The 18,863-nt window shown below is 41.0% G+C and overlaps 1 protein-coding gene across 1 annotated transcript in view; it reads right to left on the reverse strand.

Annotated features, from left to right (window-relative positions):
- LOC306977676 (disco-interacting protein 2 homolog C-like) overlaps positions 1–18,863 on the reverse strand; it is a 78,079-nt gene that overhangs the window by 5,090 nt on the left and 54,126 nt on the right. The window contains exons 14-30 of the mRNA XM_079576084.1: positions 18,712–18,814; positions 18,559–18,623; positions 18,320–18,413; positions 16,662–16,781; positions 15,695–15,809; positions 14,427–14,566; positions 12,840–12,976; positions 11,277–11,485; positions 6,748–6,862; positions 6,419–6,620; positions 5,192–5,292; positions 4,910–4,990; positions 4,708–4,831; positions 3,515–3,636; positions 2,095–2,206; positions 1,900–2,009; positions 671–801 (exon numbers count right to left, since the gene is read on the reverse strand). Of these exons, the coding sequence (XP_079432210.1) occupies positions 671–801; positions 1,900–2,009; positions 2,095–2,206; positions 3,515–3,636; positions 4,708–4,831; positions 4,910–4,990; positions 5,192–5,292; positions 6,419–6,620; positions 6,748–6,862; positions 11,277–11,485; positions 12,840–12,976; positions 14,427–14,566; positions 15,695–15,809; positions 16,662–16,781; positions 18,320–18,413; positions 18,559–18,623; positions 18,712–18,814 (2,081 nt within the window). The remainder of the gene's footprint in view (positions 1–670; positions 802–1,899; positions 2,010–2,094; positions 2,207–3,514; positions 3,637–4,707; positions 4,832–4,909; positions 4,991–5,191; positions 5,293–6,418; positions 6,621–6,747; positions 6,863–11,276; positions 11,486–12,839; positions 12,977–14,426; positions 14,567–15,694; positions 15,810–16,661; positions 16,782–18,319; positions 18,414–18,558; positions 18,624–18,711; positions 18,815–18,863) is intronic.

Raw genomic sequence — 18,863 nt, forward strand, 5'->3', positions numbered from 1 at the left:
ATTGGTCCCATGAGAATGAAGATAAACTCAATGTTGGAAATGTCTTACAAACAACACTTGTGCTAATATCTTCTCCAGTGGTTCTCAAAGTGAGGGTCGCAAGATGATTTTGAGACAATGTTTTTACTATTTTAACATTGAATTTTATGCCTTTTTGCAAGAAAACCGTATATTTTAGTAAAATGAAGCCAAATATCAAATTACACAGTATCTAGACTAACACAATCAAACCATATTTAAAATGTTTCCTGCAATTATTATAAATACCTATTACATTTTACAGACGGGGGGCCCGACTTGTTGGATAAGCGGCTTTGGGGGCCTGAAAAGTGGCTTGATGTTGGGGATGACAAGCCGCGACCCAAATGAAAATGTAATTTGTCAAATAAAATCAGAAATATTGTATTTTCCGCATAGTTTTGATTGAACAAGTAGTAATTATGCCTTTAAGACTGAAATGATGAGCAAAACCTTCCAATGACATTCATTTTAGCTTTAAACTTTACTGTTTCTATGCGGTTTCAGATGGAAAATATTTGTACAAAACGATCCCTGGAATAATCTGACCCACCAGCTGAAAATCACTGTTCTCTAGACGATACAGTAGTAGTAGTAGTAGTAGTAGTAGTAGTAGTAGTAGTAGTAGTAGTAGTAGTAGTTTGGCGTTTACCTGCACAGACACCAGAGCACGAAGCCCAGGCCGCAGTAGGGGTCGAGGCAGATGGCGACCTCTCGGGACGGATACAGCTCACACTGAAGCTTCACCGAGCGGCAGAACGCCCCCACGGCATTATGGGACATCTGAGAGACAGCAGACGGTTCATTTTAGTCAAATTATTTATTTCACTGAAACTTTAAAAAAATGTAGATAATGGGCCTAAAACTATGACTACAATTTCATTAGATTTAGCTAAAAAACTAAAGCAAAATAAGGGACTAAAGACGTTTGACCTGGAGTAAATAGGCCTAAAAGATTTACAGTCATAGTGACACTTGTCTTTTTAAAGCCATTCTAAAATGCAGATACTGTTTTTTTGCATTTATCATTTCTAAGCACTTGCAAATATTTGATTAAGCAATTGGAATGGAGTAAATTGTTGATATTTTTGACAAATTGGGCAATTATTGAGGATTTTTTTTAAATAAATTGGACAAAAAATACAGAACATTTCAACAAAACATGCAGCTGAATGTGTTTTGGATCATAATATTTCAGTCTGTGATCGATTTACGGTAAAGAAATGTACAATTAAAGCCCACTGGAAGGAAATGGCATGTTTTAAAGATCATTTAAGGCCTTTACTTTACCACAATTCATTCAACTTTCAAAATCTAGAAGCTGGAGTTTACAGCCTATGGGCTAGTGTAACGCCTCATTTGAAAGCTAAGACCTACAAAACTGATGTAAATGAATCTTTTCCCTTGCGTTGTTGCCATGTTGTCATCACGTTTTCAATTTTTTTTCCATTTCTTGTTGCTTTTTTTATGGCATTTTTGTCACAATTCGTTGAATTTTGTTACTTTTTTGCTGCACTTTCATCCATTTTTTGTCAAATGTTCTCACTTTTTGTCATTTGCTCTTTGGTGGCTTTTTTGTTGTACTTTCATCATTTCATTCATTTCTTTTCTTTTGGTTTTCGTTACTTTTCTTTGGTCTTCTGTGCCTTTTTTTTTGGGTTACTTTTTGATGCTTTTGTTGCGTTTTCATCCTTGTTTTCTTCTAATTTTTTACGCTATTTTTATGCTTTTTTTCCAAGAAGCTTTTTATTTTTGGTAATGCCAAACTAAGAAATATGCGCTCTGTTCATGTGGGGGTTAAGAGGTTAATGCCCCTCAGAAACAGTAAAACGGCTCAAACTAAATTGGATTTGTGTGAAAATGTGTGAGTTTGTGAAGCACCTGGACTCCCGCTAACATCCCGGTGGTGGACACGCTGAAGTCCAGGTAGGCCAGTCCGTCGGGGTTGGTGGGTTTGTACAGCGCCGGGGGCTTCTTCTTTGGGAGGTCATCTGGTTGAAAACATAATGACAGGGTTCAGATGGAACAGATGGAGACGAGGGGGGGGGTGTTTGAGCGTGTGTGTCTCTGTCGTACCGGTGTCGAGGACGGGAGGCCAGTTGCGGATGTCCACCGTGGCCATGGCCTCTTTGGAGCGCAGCAGTTTACAGATGACCGCGGTGGTCATCACGCAGGCCGAGTGGCTCACCTGGAAACACACGAAAACATCAACATACAACTCTTAGTAACTGGACAGGGAGAAGCTGTGGTCAGAAAGAAGTCTATGTCCACCATCTTAGAATTTAACCTGAACCGAGAGGATCTTTTTCCTCACGTCATCATTTTTTTTTGCATCATTTTTTTGTTGGATATTGAACTCATTTTTGGCACTTTTTTGGCACTTTTTTTTTGGTCCAATTTTTATCACATTTTTGTCAAATTGTTGTATTTTTTTGGGTCACATTTTGTCATTTTTTTGTCACATTTTGTCACATTTTTTGTCACATTTTTGTATTTTTTTGGGTCACATTTTGTCAAATTTTTGTAATTTTTTTGTCAAATTTTTGTAATTTTTTTGTCACATTTTTGTAATTTTTTTTATCACATTCTTGTATTTTTTTGGGGTCACATTTTGTCACATTTTTGTCATTTTTTTGTCACATTTTTGTATTTTTTTTTGTCAAACTTTTATCACATTTTTGTCACATTTTTGCCACTTTTTCATCAATTTTTCCTCACTTTTTTGTCAATGTTTTCTCACGTTTTTGCCAATGTTTTCTCACTTTTTTCGTCTCAGTTTTGTTGCTATTTTCACAGCTTTTTTCCAGAAGCTTTTGGACTGGGGTAAAGCCAAACTGGAGAAAATGTGCTCGGTTCAGGTGGGAGTTAAGGGGTTAAAGAACCTTCTTAAAAGTGTCTGCTGTGAGTAAAAGGTGAATGATCCTCTTCTGCAGCTTCTTTTCCAACACCAGACTGGTATCGATTAACTGTACCCAGCTCGACACTTAGGTTTGTTACATCACGTGAAGCCAATCTAATCGAAAGAACTGCACAAACAAAAAGGTCTTGGCAGCGGTGGGATTCGAACCCACGCCCCCGAAGAGACTGGAGCCTTAATCCAGCGCCTTAGACCGCTCGGCCACGCTACCTACGAGCCTGTGCTCTAAATCTGGACTCTGACACTTCAGCTGGTAACGTGATCAGTGGTGAACTTTAACCTTTGCTCCTCTAGAGCAAAGGTTAATAATAATAATAATCTCCAACACACCTTTATCGCTATCTTACATTTTACTGGTAACTAAATACAATGTTGCTCTAAATGAGCTAACACTAAACATCCAGTAGCTTCACTTCCTGGTTTTTGAGTGATCTGCCAATAAACCACTCCCACCCACCCCTCGTCTTGCTCCCCTTCGCTGTGCAGCTGTTTGAAAGATTACTCAAAGCGGCGCGAGTGGCTCCAAACACAGCTAGGTCTGAAGCCCCTTTAGCTTTGTAAATGACGCTGTGCTCTCACCTCTACAATCATCTTGACCGTCGGCAGAGTGGTGGCGATGTTTTGCGGATGCGGAGGCCTCACGGTGATGGGAACGCAGCCGGCGTAAAGGCAGCCGTAGAACGCAGCGATCAGGTCGATGCCTGCGGCCACAACAGGAGAAGGTACGTTTCATTTCAAAACTCACAGAAAACTGTTTCAAAGTTCGCTGTTACACTATAGCACTTCTTTAGCAACAAACTACAAGTGTTAATTTTGAAAACATATTTTAATGTAGTTTTGGTCTTAGTCTTTTGACGAAAATGCAATTCAATTTTAGTCGAGATTTAGTCAAAAAAATATCTTCAATTTTTAGTCTAGTTTTAGTCGACTACATTTAAGACAAAATAGTCGACTTCATATTTTTCTATTTAATCTTGTTCCTCTGCTTCATGGAGCTGCCCCCACATGAGCTGTTCCTTTGGCAGAGAATTGACATGATATCGTTAGCCACATAGCATAATTGCCTAGCTAATGTGCAAAGAATAAGATCTTCCAGAATGAGCATTTTTGCACTTGAAACACTAAACATCCTCTTTTTTTTTTTAAATAAAAGTGAGATTTATTGTCTAATTTTAAGCACAATGAGATGTTTCTTCTTCATATAGGTCGTTTTTTATTTATTTACCAACAAAAATCAAGAGCAAATGTACTTATTTTTTATTTAATTTATTAACAAATACATACAAATTTCCTTTCAAACTGAATCTTTTCCAATGGACTTTTTATAAACCGGCTTTTGGGGGCCGTCTGCCCGTCCTCTGAGGCCCCTGACCTCACTTTGCTCGGGGGGTCTCACAAGATGATTTAGAGACAATGTTTTTTACATTTCTGGTATTGAATATAATGTCTTTTTGATTGAAACCAGCATATTTTTGTGAAATTAAGCCAAATATCAAAATACAATATCCAAAGTAACATCTTTAAACCAGATTTGTTTATGTTTTGCCCCTTAAATTATAATAAATATTAAAAACATTTTACAGTAGGGGGTCCTGAGTGGTTTGTTGAGTGATTTGGGGGTTTGAAAAGTTTGGGAATCCCTGTGTTAGATCATTAATGTTGCAATCTCCCATCATGACCAGCAGAGGGAGACAGAAGGCTGAAGCATTGGACAAGTCGCCAACCACGCCTGGAAGTGTGATGTTCCTAAGTGTGAACAGCGTCTACAGCACCTGGAGGATAGACCAGCGCCACGTGGTCGCCCTCCTGCAGCCCGCCCCTCTCCATCAGCAGCGCCGCCACTCGCTCCGCACGCTTATGCAGCTGCAGACAGGTCAGGGAGTTGGACACTGCCCCCTGCAGGAGTGGAGGACAGTCAGCGTCAAGTCATTGCAGTAAAAAAAACAAAAGGTTTGTTTTTAAATGTGCTTTTACCCTGGAGCTGAGCAGTGTGTACAGCACATGGTCCGGCGTGGTCTGCGCTCGCCACTGCAACACCTCCGACAGGAACAAGAACTGGGGGAGAAAGAGAGAAATAATGTGTCAGATGCCTTCCCATCCTTCTGTAGTGTTTAAGGTGCTGCAGGTGAACTGGGAAACGTTAAAGATATCAATATGAAACCTTTGCTGTAAAAATGGCAGTAAATGAGGGCGGCGGCAGATTCAATGACTAATTAATAATCTGCAGAGCCCCACACGGATTCTATAATTACTTACTTGGTCGTTGTCGTCGCTCGTGCCCAAGTCCCGCCCACTGGCCTGAGCGATCCTCTTCCCCGACACCAGGTTCCCCACCATCACAGAGGCCGGTCCGATCTCTGCACGAGCAACAACAGGAGCCCAGAGTCATGATGTAGGCAGATGTAGAAATGGCTGATTTTAGGCAGGTTATTAACCCCTTAACTCCCGCCTGAACCGAGCACATTTTCTCCAGTTTGGCTTTACCCCAGTCCAAAAGCTTCTGGAAAAACGCTGTGAAAATAGCAACAAAACTGAGACGAAAACAATGATGGAAATGTGACAAAAAAGTGAGAAAACATTGACAAAAAAGAGACGAAAAATTGATGAAAAAGTGGCAAAAATGTCACGAAAATGTCACAAGAAATTGACAAAAAATGGACAAAAAAATGACAAAAATGTGACAAAAAAGACAAAAATGTGAAAAAAAAAATGATAAAAATGTGACAAAATGTGACAAAAAATTACAAAACATTGATCAAAAAATGATGAAAAAATGTGACAAAAAAATGACAAAAAAATTACAAAAAATATCATGAAAAATGTATGAAAAAATTACAAAAATGTGATAAAAAATGGACGAAAAAAGGACAAAAATTTGACTAAAAAATTACAAAAAATGTATTAAAAAATGACAAAAAAGTGACAAAAAATGACAAAAAAAAAGACAAAAATGTGATTAAAAAATTGACGAAAAAAAGGACATAAATGTGATAAAAATTTGACTAAAAAATTACAAAAAATTGACAAAAAATGACAAAAATATCATGAAAAATTGACGAAAAAATTACAAAAATGTGATAAAAATTTACGAAAAAAGGACACAAATTTGACAAAAAAAAAGACAAAAAATTGATTAAAAAAATGACAAAAAAATGTGACAAAAAATTACAAAAAAGTTACAAAAAAATTACAAAAAAGTTACAAAAATTGGTGGTTGAACACCCAACAAAAAAATGATGGAAAAAAAATCTGTTGACATGAGGAAAAAGATCCTCTTGGTTCAGGCGGGATTTCAGAGGTTAACACGGACTAGAAATAACACCTGATCACATGTCATTTAAAAATTTATAATTAGAAATGAGCCATTTGTCAGTGGGCATCGCCCTGTACTGAACCCTGCTCTGCACCTGATGCGGAGTGCTGGAGCGCTGTTTAGGTGGTTGTTCTGGGCGTGGCTCAGGTGAGACGGACCGGTGCTTTTACCTGGTTGTTTTTGCCGGGGCTTGGGCAGGTTGGTGACGCAGGTGTGGGGGCACATGAGCACGTTGCAGGGGTGCAGCCCTCCCTCCAGATACAGCTGTTTGATCTCCGACAGGTGGATCCCGCCCAGAGGAGTCTTGGGGAGGGTGTTCGCGGGGACCAGAGCGAGGCAGAAGACGCCGACGCCGTGGATACTGTCTATGGCCTGGAGACAGACAGAATATAACCATCTGGCAACCAACAAAGAAAAACTACAGCTGGATTTCCGATACAACTATAAAAGCCGTTCGTTCCTGGTTTGCGTGGCTTTTTCGATGGTAGTAGATGTTTACCTGTAAGACGCGACTCATCCACTGGAAGCTGTCCTCTTCTGTGGAGTCTGGTCTCTGTTCAGCCACGACCACAATCCTCTCGTCTCTCAGCACCGTGACAGAGAACACTGCTATCCTGGAAGACACAGAACATGGCTTAAATACACAGGTCTGCAGCACAGACAGGACGTGGGCTGGAGAGAGGACCATGTGCTGAAGTCTGAACTCGGCTTTCCAGAATGTGTATAGTGTCATAGTGAGGGTAACTCAAGCTGAAATGACCTGAACAACTGAAATGCTTTAAATTGTATGAGACACAAGACAAGACCACAGCAGGTTAATCTGAAACATGGCGTTTTACTCTGAAGTCAAGTTACTCTGAGGAGCTTTCAGTAGGTTTTAAAATAGCACAAGAACTAGTTTCTCTGGTTGGTTAGACTCTCTCTGCCACAGACGAATGACAAAGCAAAAGACAATGTGGAGCAGAGTTGTAGAAACGTTAATGAAATGTCATAAAAGCCACTCCCAGGCCCATACATTTAAAACTATGTGTATATGTCCTCTACAGCTGTTGTAAGGGAACACCAGAGGGTCAAAAAGAGCCTTGCCTCCCCGTCGGGGAATTGAACCCCGGTCTCCCGCGTGACAGGCGGGGATACTCACCACTATACTAACGAGGAAGGTGTCCTGAACCACTGCGCAGAGACGAGACAATAAAACTGAGTGAAGAGAACGTGCTCCTGGACTTCAGTCACATGGGTGATATAAAATAACACAAACAACACACAGTACTGTACTTCACACAGGCAGAACAGTATTTTTTTAAAACATTTATAGCATAAACCACTGGTATAAATGCAACATTGTTATATTAAAGCGCAGTTTATCAGCACTTTTATTTTGGGTTGGGGTCTGTTGCCCTCTGCTGGCAACAGTGAGAAATAGAACTTGTTGAAAAGGCAAATTAGCAGCGCAGTTATTAGCAACATGAGGGAAACTCCCCCCTTTCATAAAACTGAGTAAAAGAGACAACCTTTTTCTTAAACATAAATAATTTTAAGTCTATCTTGGTACAGTACACTGCTGAATAAGACCCAGCTGAGTCTGTGTGGCTGGTTTGTGGCTGGAGTGTCCAGCAGAATGAATGACAATAGACTGAGTATTGTTAAGAGATACAGATCTGCCTATAAACTCAAAGTATGTGTGAAATATAGAACAGGGGAGGGTCAAAAAGAGCCTTGCCTCCCCGTCGGGGAATTGAACCCCGGTCTCCCGCGTGACAGGCGGGGATACTCACCACTATACTAACGAGGAAGGTGTCCTGAACCACTACGCAGAGACGAGACAATAAAACTGAGTGACGAGAAAGTGCTCCTGGACTTCAGTCATGGAGCAATATCAAATATCACGAACACAGTATTTTACCTCACCCAGTGTGGAGTGTTTTTTACATTTATAACATAGTAGTTGTAGTACAGAGCAGTTTACATTCTTTGTTTTTTTTATATACAAAAAACAAACATAAAACAATATGTTATAAGAGTAACATATTGTTCCATAAAAGCACTTTTATTTTTAGTTAGGTTGCCCTCTGCTGGCAACAGTGAGGAATAGAACTTTTTGAAAAGGCAAATTAGCAGCACAGCTATTAGCAACATGAGGGAAACTTCTCGCCTTTCATAAAACTGAGTGAAGGAGACGATCTTTTCTTAAACATAAAACAATAACAGCCATGAGTGTGTGGCTGATGTAACACCCTCCTGCAGAATGACTGACAATGGACAGAGTAATGTTGAGGCACACAGAACCCTCACTGCCCATTAGCTCAAAGTATATGTGAAATGGGAAACAGCAGAGTGTTTGTGAAGGCTCTCGTTCGTCCAGGGAGTATCCATTGTAGGAAAGCTAAATCCTCAAACAGTGGAGAGTAAAAAAAAAGCCTTGCCTCCCCGTCGGGGAATTGAACCCCGGTCTCCCGCGTGACAGGCGGGGATACTCACCACTATACTAACGAGGAAGGTGTCCTGAACCACTACGCAGAGACGAGACAATAAAACTGAGTGAAGAGAAAGTGCTCCTGGACTTCAGTCACAGAGGCCTTGGTCTGTCAAGGATGAATAAACCTTACTATTCTGTTTGATCCAGCTCATACAAACAAACTCTGTGACCTCCTCCCATGTCCAGAAGAGAGGGCCTGTTTCTCTCCTGCTGAGCTGTTAAAACAGCGGCAGTTCACACTGTGCTGCTCCAAAAGCAGCCGTGAACCATGTGGTGAGAGAGACAGCAGAAATGAGTCTGCCTGTGCTCACATTGGACACGCACAATATATTCATGCGATTGTCATATATTTGTAAAATTTGCAAAAACTTCACGCAGGCAGTACAGTATTTTTTTTTTTTTTACATTTATAGCATAAAACAATGCTATAAATGTAGCATATTGATGTATTAAAGTGCAGTTTATCAGCACTTTAATTTTGGGTTGGGGTCTGTTGCCCTCTGCTGGCAACAGTGAGGAATAGAACTTGTTGAAAAGGCAAATTAGCAGCACAGCTATTAGCAACATGAGGGAAACTTCTCCCCTTTCATAAAACTGAGTAAAAGAGACAACCTTTTTCTTAAACATAAAAGATTTCAAATGTATCTTGGTATAGCACAGTACACTGCTGAATAAGACACAGCTGTGTCTGTGTGGCTGGTTTGTGGCTGGAGTGTCCAGCAGAATGAATGACAATAGACTGAGTAATGTCAAGAGATACAGATCTGCCTATAAACTCAAAGTATGTGTGAAATGTGGAACAGCGGAGGGTCAAAAAAGAGCCTTGCCTCCCCGTCGGGGAATTGAACCCCGGTCTCCCGCGTGACAGGCGGGGATACTCACCACTATACTAACGAGGAAGGTGTCCTGAACCACTACGCAGAGACGAGACAATAAAACTGAGTGACGAGAAAGTGCTCCTGGACTTCAGTCACGGGCAATATCAAGTATCATGAACACACAGTATTTTAAGTCACCCAGTGGGGAGTATTTTTTACATTTATAACATAGTAGTTGTAGTTCAGAGCAGTTTACATTCCTAGTTTTTATACTTTCATAAATAAAATAACACATCATAGTATTTTACTTCACGCAGGCAGTCCAGTAGAGTATTTTTTTTTACATTTGTAACATAAAAACAATAGTTTATCTGCACTTTTATGTTACTCATGTAACGTTTGGGTTAGTCCGTTGCCCTCTGCTGGTAACAGTGAGGAATTCAACTTGTTGTGAAAAATCTCAGAGTGCGCACTAGGAAAAGTGTTTGAGAAGTGTTCCAGAAGTGCTCTGAAGGACATGGCTTCTTTCTTGAACATGAATGAGTTCTCCAGGTCTATTTCTAATCTAATTTGGAGTCGGGCTCACACTACAGGAGGAGCTGTGTGGCGCTTCGACTCCCTCCTGCATGACAACAGACTGAGTCATGTGTGGAATGACTCAGGAGCTACACCAGAGGCTCAAAAAGAGCCTTTCCTCCCCGTCGGGGAATTGAACCCCGGTCTCCCGCGTGACAGGCGGGGATACTCACCACTATACTAACGAGGAAGGTGTCCTGAACCAGTGCGGAGGGGCAGAGAAAACAGAATGCTACACAAAGTCCACTTACATGACCGTTCAGTGTGATAGATAGATAGATAGATAAATAGATAAATAGATAGATGGATAGATGGATAGATGGATAGATGGATAGATGGATAGATAGGTAGATAGGTAGATAGGTAGATAGATAGATAGATAGATAGATAGATAGATAGATAGATAGATAGATAGATAGATAGATAGATAGATAGGTAGATAGGTAGATAGGTAGATAGATAAATAGGTAGATAGATAGATAGATAGATAGATAGATAGATAGATAGATAGATAGATAGATAGATAGGTAGGTAGATAGGTAGATATATAGGTAGATAGGTAGATAGGTAGATAGATAGATAGATAGATAGATAGATAGATAGATAGATAGATAGATAGATGGATAGATGATAGATAGATAGATAGATAGATAGATAGGTAGATAGGTAGATAGGTAGATAGATAGATAGATAGATAGATAGATAGATAGATAGATAGATAGGTAGATAGGTAGATAGGTAGATAGATAAATAGGTAGATAGATAGATAGATAGATAGATAGATAGATAGATAGATAGATAGATAGGTAGGTAGATAGGTAGATATATAGGTAGATAGGTAGATAGATAGATAGATAGATAGATAGATAGATACATACTGTAAATAGATAGATACATACTGTAGGTAGATAGATAGATAGATAGATAGATAGGTAGGTAGATAGGTAGATATATAGGTAGATAGGTAGATAGGTAGATAGATAGATAGGTAGATAGGTAGGTAGATAGGTAGATAGGTAGATAGGTAGATAGGTAGATAGATAGATAGATAGGTAGATAGGTAGATAGATAGATAGATAGATAGATAGATAGATAGATAGATAGATAGATAGATAGATAGATAGATAGATCGTCTAAACCCCCCCTCCACAGACTGACCTCCCTCTGTAGACGAACTTCATGGGCTCCACGGCGAGCGCGGTGGCCACGATGTCGTCGGCGTTGTGCCGCCGGCCGCTGACCATGATGAGGCCGTCCATCTTCCCCGTGATGAACACCAGACCCCCGGGGCCGATGAAGCCCAGCAGCCCGGTCCGGACGAAGGCGTACTCACTGATGAGGCCCCCGCTGGCGCTCACCGGGTAAACCTGCCGCAGCATCACAGTATTAGATTTACGTATTTAAAAGCAATTTGGACACAACGGGAAAATATAAAATATAAAACTGCAGCAGGGTGAACTAACTATTAACTATTATTGTTCTGATACTAGTTTCCCCATCTGATCTGATACTTGAGTTCAGAGTAGTCGCCGATACCACAGCAAGTGAATAAAAACAATCACAAATCCTGTAAAATATTATATTTCTCACAACAAATAGTACTCCATATAAATGCCTATAGGTTACTTTGGGATGGCTAAAATAGCAGATCCTTCAAACAAAGTCTGACTTCTGCTGCTCGATTCTACGTCGGCCAAAAGGGTAACACAAGTGATTATTACAAATCCGTTCCGCTAATCCATTCCAGTTCATGTTTGATGAAAAACTGCACCTGTTCAATCTGAGTCCATGTGTTTACAGATCCAGTCCGTGTTTTGCGCTCAGTGACTCAGGCCATGCTCTCGTGTTCTTTTGGGACATTGGAGAAACAGAGACAGGAGCTGCAGCTCCAGCACAAGTAAGTTTAACTAGAGCGATTACATGACAATAAGATTAACATAAAAAGCCCTTTGGCACTTTGTAAATGAGGAAATCCAACCCAAGCTGCAAGTTAGTTGAGTTTAGGTGAAGCAGTTTGCATTATCTGTTTAGTCACTGAAGTGAGCTCTGATTTTTAACCTACTGTAGGGGAAACACTGCTTAGATTTAATCTAAGTTTAATATTTATTCATTTACAGTTTTATCTTTATAAGACAAGATATAATGAGCCTAAGAATCTACGCCAAATGTCAGAAGTGTGTATAGTTAGAAAACTGTAACGTTAGAACTGTGTGTAACCTGACCTCTGCAGCTGTTTAAGGAACACTAGAGGGTTAAAAAGAACCTTGCCTCCCCGTCGGGGAATTGAACCCCGGTCTCCCGCGTGACAGGCGGGGATACTCACCACTATACTAACGAGGAAGGTGCCCTAAACCACTACGCCGTGGAAACGCAATGGAGCAGAATATACAGGAAACGTTAGCATGAGCTGAAAGTCCTGAACGCTCCTGAGTGACTAAACTTCAGCTCGAGTTTACATGCAAGGTCACATGACTGTTTGGATCTGAGAAATGGACTTGTAAAGAGCGAAACGGAAAAAGAGGAACAAAAACCAATGAACGATTTGTCTCTCACGTCTAAAACCCTTAATATTTCATCTGTAGAAACACAATTGTTCTTGTTAAAACTGAAATGGTGAAGTTTCTCATCAATGTTCTGTTGTTATGCTCACAAACAGAGTCTCATACTTTCATCAGGCCTTCCCAGTATAATATATTATTGAAACTCTTTTGTCGCACAGACCTCGAAGGTGTTCTTGGTCATCCCGGTGAGGCCGTAGTACGAGGTTCCCGTGGCGATGGAGCAGACGCACATCTCCCCGATCTCATCCGTCTGACACAGCTGAGGAACTCCCTCAGGCTTTACCACGCACACCAGGCCTGGAACCATCACAGCTTACAATGAAGACCGGAATACCAGTCCAAGCAGAGGTACAGCACCACACAAAATATAACTAGCTAATACTGGATAACCGTCAGAACTAATGTGATAAAAACATCATTATATTTTACTACAACACTTCAAAAGTCTGGACTAAAACTTCATTTTTGTGGATTATGTGGGCGAGTAGGACGTCAGGCAGTCACAGTTTTCACTATATCGACTTATCGACAAAGCTTTATTGTCATTTTTAGGCTTTAGAGTTCATGAGTTCAATATCATGACGAATTTACGTGAGTGCACCTTCACTGACAAACGATAGCAATAATTAAAACCCCTTCTGTTTCTGGTTATTCAGTGACCTTTGCGCAAATGTGTCTTTAATCTTTCTCACTTGTTGCCAATAAGGCGCTCCACCCCCACTCTCCCCTCTGCCCCGGGCCTCTCCTCTTTCCCCTCTGCCCCGGGCCTCTCCCCTTTCCCCTCCCCCAGAGCTACAGTTTCACCACACGCTTCTGAACGGAGACTCACTTCAGGAAGCAAAACGCCTTGGTCTTTTACTATCACAAGTTAAACAAACAAATATCGCTTTACTGGTCTTTTCCGAAAGCTCCAACTTTGAACTTGCTCCAATTTTCTTTCTATTTCATATAAGAACACGTTCAATCATTCACTTACAAATCAACGTCCACTTTCACTAACCTTAAACCAGGGTAAGGTTTAAATGCTCTTAACTAAAGACCTGAGTGGGTGAAAGGTGGAAAAAGTTGCCTCCCCGTCGGGGAATCGAACCCCGGTCTCCCGCGTGACAGGCGGGGATACTCACCACTATACTAACGAGGAAGAGCACGCTAAACCACTGCGCCACGGCTTTTTCCACATGTGGCACAGCGTGACTACAGTGTTTATAGACACGACTGGAGGCTTTTCACGCAGCTGCTTTCACGACTTTCAACCTGAGCTCAAGTTACAATCGCTCAACGCTGATATTTGTGAGTAAAGAAAGGGCTCAAACAGACATCAGCAGAGTTAAACAGAAGCACAGATTTCCTCATGTCAGAATCGAACAAAGCCTTTAAGCATTTGGGAATTACAACTAGAGTTTATATCTGCTCTCCTTTTCTCGTTAAGTAAGTGTTGTGAAAGTGTAAAGCATTTTCTGCCATTGAGTTTCTATAGGTGCAGTTTGTGTGGCGAACACTAGATGGCGCCAGATCACCGTTCAACCAGCACAACTTTCCCTTCGCTCTGCGTTTTTAAGGAAAATTGATCTCAAACCAAAAAGAAAAACCTGCAGTGTTCTGAACATGTTTTGTAATTGTTTCTCAGCCGTGGAACAAGTGATATAAATATGTGCTAGAAGGACAATCATCGTATTGTGCTTCTTCAGCCAGTCTTTCCTTATGACGTTAATAATAAATGTGGTCGTGGGGGAGTAACATGTCTGACCTCCGGGAGCGACGGTGCCCACGTCCTGCACAGTGAGCACGGACAGTCGCTCTTCTGTGTCCACTCGGACCACGCCATAGGTCAGGCCCTGCATGGACAGGACGCCCCGGCCCGGCGGCTGACTGCTGTCCTCCACCGGCCTGAGGGAGAGAAAGGGGAGAGAGGATGGGTTATTACACAAGATTTCCTAAATGCTTATTTGTGCTGATTTACTTTCTTAAGATTTGAAACATTCTTATATTCTAATCATAGAGACGAATAAGGGAAAATTGTGATATTCAAAAACAAATTGGACACAACAAGCCGCTTTTTTAGCAAAACCTTGTGTACATTTTCAGCTAAAACTACAGCTGAATTTGTTTAAATGGTCAAGAAATGTCATTATTTACAAGAAATCTGGATCTCACGCTAGTTTTAAACAAATTGAATGATTTTGAATGACATCCAAGGCCTTATTTTTGTTGCATTTTTTTCTTCAGACTTAATGACTTAATGCTATTATTATGTCTATTTCAATACCACTCTTAAACCTTTAACATGTACAAGTGACGACCACACTGTTAACACGGCACATGTTTTTGTAGGGATCAAAATGAACAACCAAAGAACAAAATGATGATAAAAATACACTCATCATTTGCTCAATCCCCTGAGTAAGCTAGCAGTTTAGCTTCTTGTAAGGTTCTTAAGGCAGATAAAACCAAACCCATTCTAGTTTTCTTCCACGTAAAACAAAGAGCCAATGAGCCGCTGTAGTGGAGCATCGGAGGGTTCAAAAAAAGTGTATTGCCTCCCCGTCGGGGAATCGAACCCCGGTCTCCCGCGTGACAGGCGGGGATACTCACCACTATACTAACGAGGAAGAGCATAACAAAGCGCTCAGACAAAGGGTCTTTGTTCTCAGCTCGGGAGGCGGTGGTTTGCGGCTCGCGGAGAGAGTTTTGGTGAGAAAGGGTTAAATATGAACAAATCTGTCTTTGATCTGAGCGTTTGTTTTGTCACAGAGCGAAACAGCGGAGCAGCACTGCCTCACTGCAGCAGGAAGTGACCTCATGTTTGTTTGTGATGTAATACCACCAGCGGCCACCAGAGGGAGCTGTTATCAGTGTATTAAAGCGTCCTGCAGTAGAGGAGCCACAGGCAGAGCAGGTTTAACCCACGTTTCCCTAAATATTCATGAACAGCCAGATGTAGTAAGAGCTGATACTTGGCACTTTACTCAGGTCTACCTTTTCATTGCCAAAAGTAAACATGTTTGGCATCCTCACCTGCGGATGGCGACGGTGAGCGCTTCGGGGGAGCTGGCGCAGGGGCAGATGACGTCCGCCCTCAGTCCTTTGGTCTGGAAAACGTTCAGGAAGGCGTCGCACGAAGAGATCGACCCTGAAATCCACAAAACACGTGAGAATCAGTAAAGGGAAGAGTTCTTCTCTCACGCACTGGTCAATGACGAGGTTATGTGCCTGTTTCTCCCAACTTAGACCAAAATCTATCATTACGATACAGGAAATAACTAAAACCTTCCCACGCTTATTCATTCACAAATACTGACATGTTTGGTATCCACGTGTAGCACAAAAGGCTGTGACCGAGATGATGCTGTAATCCAAATATGGTCATTTCCTTTGTGGGAGACAGTAATAACGGGACTAACGACAGGAAATATACACGTGTGTGTGTGCAGACGTTACATAACTCTCCAGGTTTTCATTCCGCTCTTTAACATCTCCACTTTAGTCGCTCCTACAGACTCATCACTTTACAGTCTTGGACTTAACATGATGTTCCTTTCAAAGGAAATTTCTAAATATCTTGTTCTTGCCTGATTTATTGAGCTTTGAACCCAAAAAACTTGAAATTTGAATTTTCACCTCTAAATACCACATTGAAAAACTAAGATTGAAAATCCCCTCTGAATTTGTTTGTAACTAACAAAACAATAAATTTAAACCTTGTTATTTAGAATACAGGCAACTGACGTTTTTCCCTTCCCACCTGCAGCGCCTCGCCTGAAACTCCCCGGAGGTTATTTCAGTTTTGTCGGCGTTTTGTTTTTAGGACAGAATCCACCTGTTGTCACCTGCTGCTTGTTATTTAGGTGCTGTCTGTCTGTGTCTCTATTCTCGTCCCGTGGCCCAGTTTCCCCCCCTCTCCAGAGACCCCCCCTTCGTCCCGCTCCTCTCTGCCGGAGACAGCGCTCCTTTCCCGGGTACGTCCGTGAGAGTGTGGACCTACATGGGTTGGATCCGTCGGCCACCAGCAGCATCCGCAGGGAGCTGAGGTTGATGTCCTTCTGGTCTTTGTGAGCGACCAGAGCCCAGTGCATGTCCCGCGACTTCACACAGGACACTTTCGCTGCAAACACACAGGACAGAGAGTCACTACAGGGGCTAACGGGGGACACAAGAACCTGAAGACTCTCGCTCGTTTATAGGGATAAACCTGGGGTGTCTATACCTGTCATGATAACAACATTTCAAGTTCAATTCACTGAGGAAGGAAATCGTGATTAACCTCTTACCACCCGCCTGAACCAAATGCATTCTGTCCTCTTTGGCTATTAAATAGGCCTGTGTAGCACCTCATTTGAAAGCTAAGACCCACAAAACTGATCTTTTTCCTCGCATTGTTGCTGTGTTGTCTCACCTTTTTTATGTTTTTTTTTCTTTTCTTTTTGTTGAATTTTTGTCTCTTTTTTTTTTAGTTTTTGTCACTTTTTGTTGAATTTTTGTTTAATTTTTGTCACATTTTTGTTGACTTTTTGTCACATTTTTGTTGAATTTTTGTCACATTTTTGTTGAATTTTTGTCACATTTTTGTTGAATTTTTATTATTTTTGTTTAATTTTAGTCACATTTTTGTTTAATTTTTGTCACATTTCGGTGAATTTTTGTCACATTTTTGTTGAATTTTTGTCACATTTTTGTTGACTTTTTGTCACATTTTTGTTGAATTTTTGTCACATTTTTGTTGAATTTTTGTCACATTTTTGTTGAATTTTTATCATTTTTGTTGAGTTTTTGTCACATTTTTGTCACATCTTTGTTGCGTTTACATCCTTGTTTTCTCTTGTTTTGTTTTTTTGTGGCTGTTTTGGTGCTTTTTTCCCAAGAAGCTTTTTGATTAGGGTAAAGCCAAACTGGATCCGTTCAGGTGGGAGTTAAGAGCTTAACAATATAATTAAACTCAGATTTATGCCACAGAGTAAAAATGACAGTAAACCCTTGTTAGAAACGTATTATTAAACTTGCATTAGGCTACCATTTCTGGAGATGTGTGCCAACTCAAAAACAAAACATATACTGATCTGAGGGCTCCATACACAGCCACCATTGACGGTCACTTGAATTTCCTCTGGATTTCTTTAGTAAAACTGATTCAGAATAAGGACACAGAATAGTGGACATGATGAGGAATAATAATCCAGTGAGAGTTTCGTAGCCTATATGGTATTGTGGATCATCTAAAGAAGTGGTTCTAAACTGAGGACCCACTGTCAACCTGAGAAAACCAGCTCAATCTGTATCAGAATTTAATTTGTTGTGTATAATGTGAAATCAGTCTTGAACAAGCTACAAATGAGATGTTACATATCATCAACTCACTTTAGAACACTACGATTTTATTACAAAGCAGCCTCATAATGAACATTTAGGATATTTCATTTTCAATCAAACCATCTGTGAGAGAGGTACTGGCCAGCAGAGGGAGGCAGAGTGCAGTTCTGGCATTATATTCAATACCAAACAAGTGCAAATAATCATTCTGGCAATATGCTGATGATTTGACTTGATGAGTGCGTTGTTGTGCAATGAAATCAAACAATATATAAACATGACAGCAAACAGAACATTTTTCACCAGTTGAAACATTAGGAGAACAAGAGTCCATACCTTTGTACTGACAGACTTTCTGTATCCAGCTCAGGGGGTTGACCTTCATCAGGGAGTAGGGCACGCTGATCACATGCATCATGTTCATCACAGTCTGCAACACCACATTACAACATGTTAACATATGACAACAACTTTAATCCTACAGCCTCAGCAAAAAGAATCCGCCATGAAAGACAAGTTTTACAATCAACTGCACGGACATGGAGGAGAAAGTTACATGTGAGTAGTTTTCGTACCGTGAGGATGCCGTGCCACAGACCCACGTCCTTCTTAAAGTCCAGCACGTTCACGATGGTCTCCGCTGCGCACACAACAGGACGGGCCCGCGTTAAAACATGGTGACATGGTGTAGAAGTGGACGTACAGAAGGCGGAGGCGCGGCGTCTTACCCTCAGTGTAGCTGCAGGCCTGAGTCAGAGCCTGACAGTGAGTTAGCAGAGCGATCCTCGTCACCGTCACTCCCAGGACACTGCCGTCTTTACACGACTTGTACTGAAAACGACAAGTGGAGAGACTTTTCAAATGACTTACAGTATAAACA

This window comes from Gobius niger (genome assembly GCF_951799975.1).
Source record: "Gobius niger genome assembly, chromosome: 18".
Classification (NCBI taxonomy): Eukaryota; Metazoa; Chordata; class Actinopteri; order Gobiiformes; family Gobiidae; genus Gobius; species Gobius niger.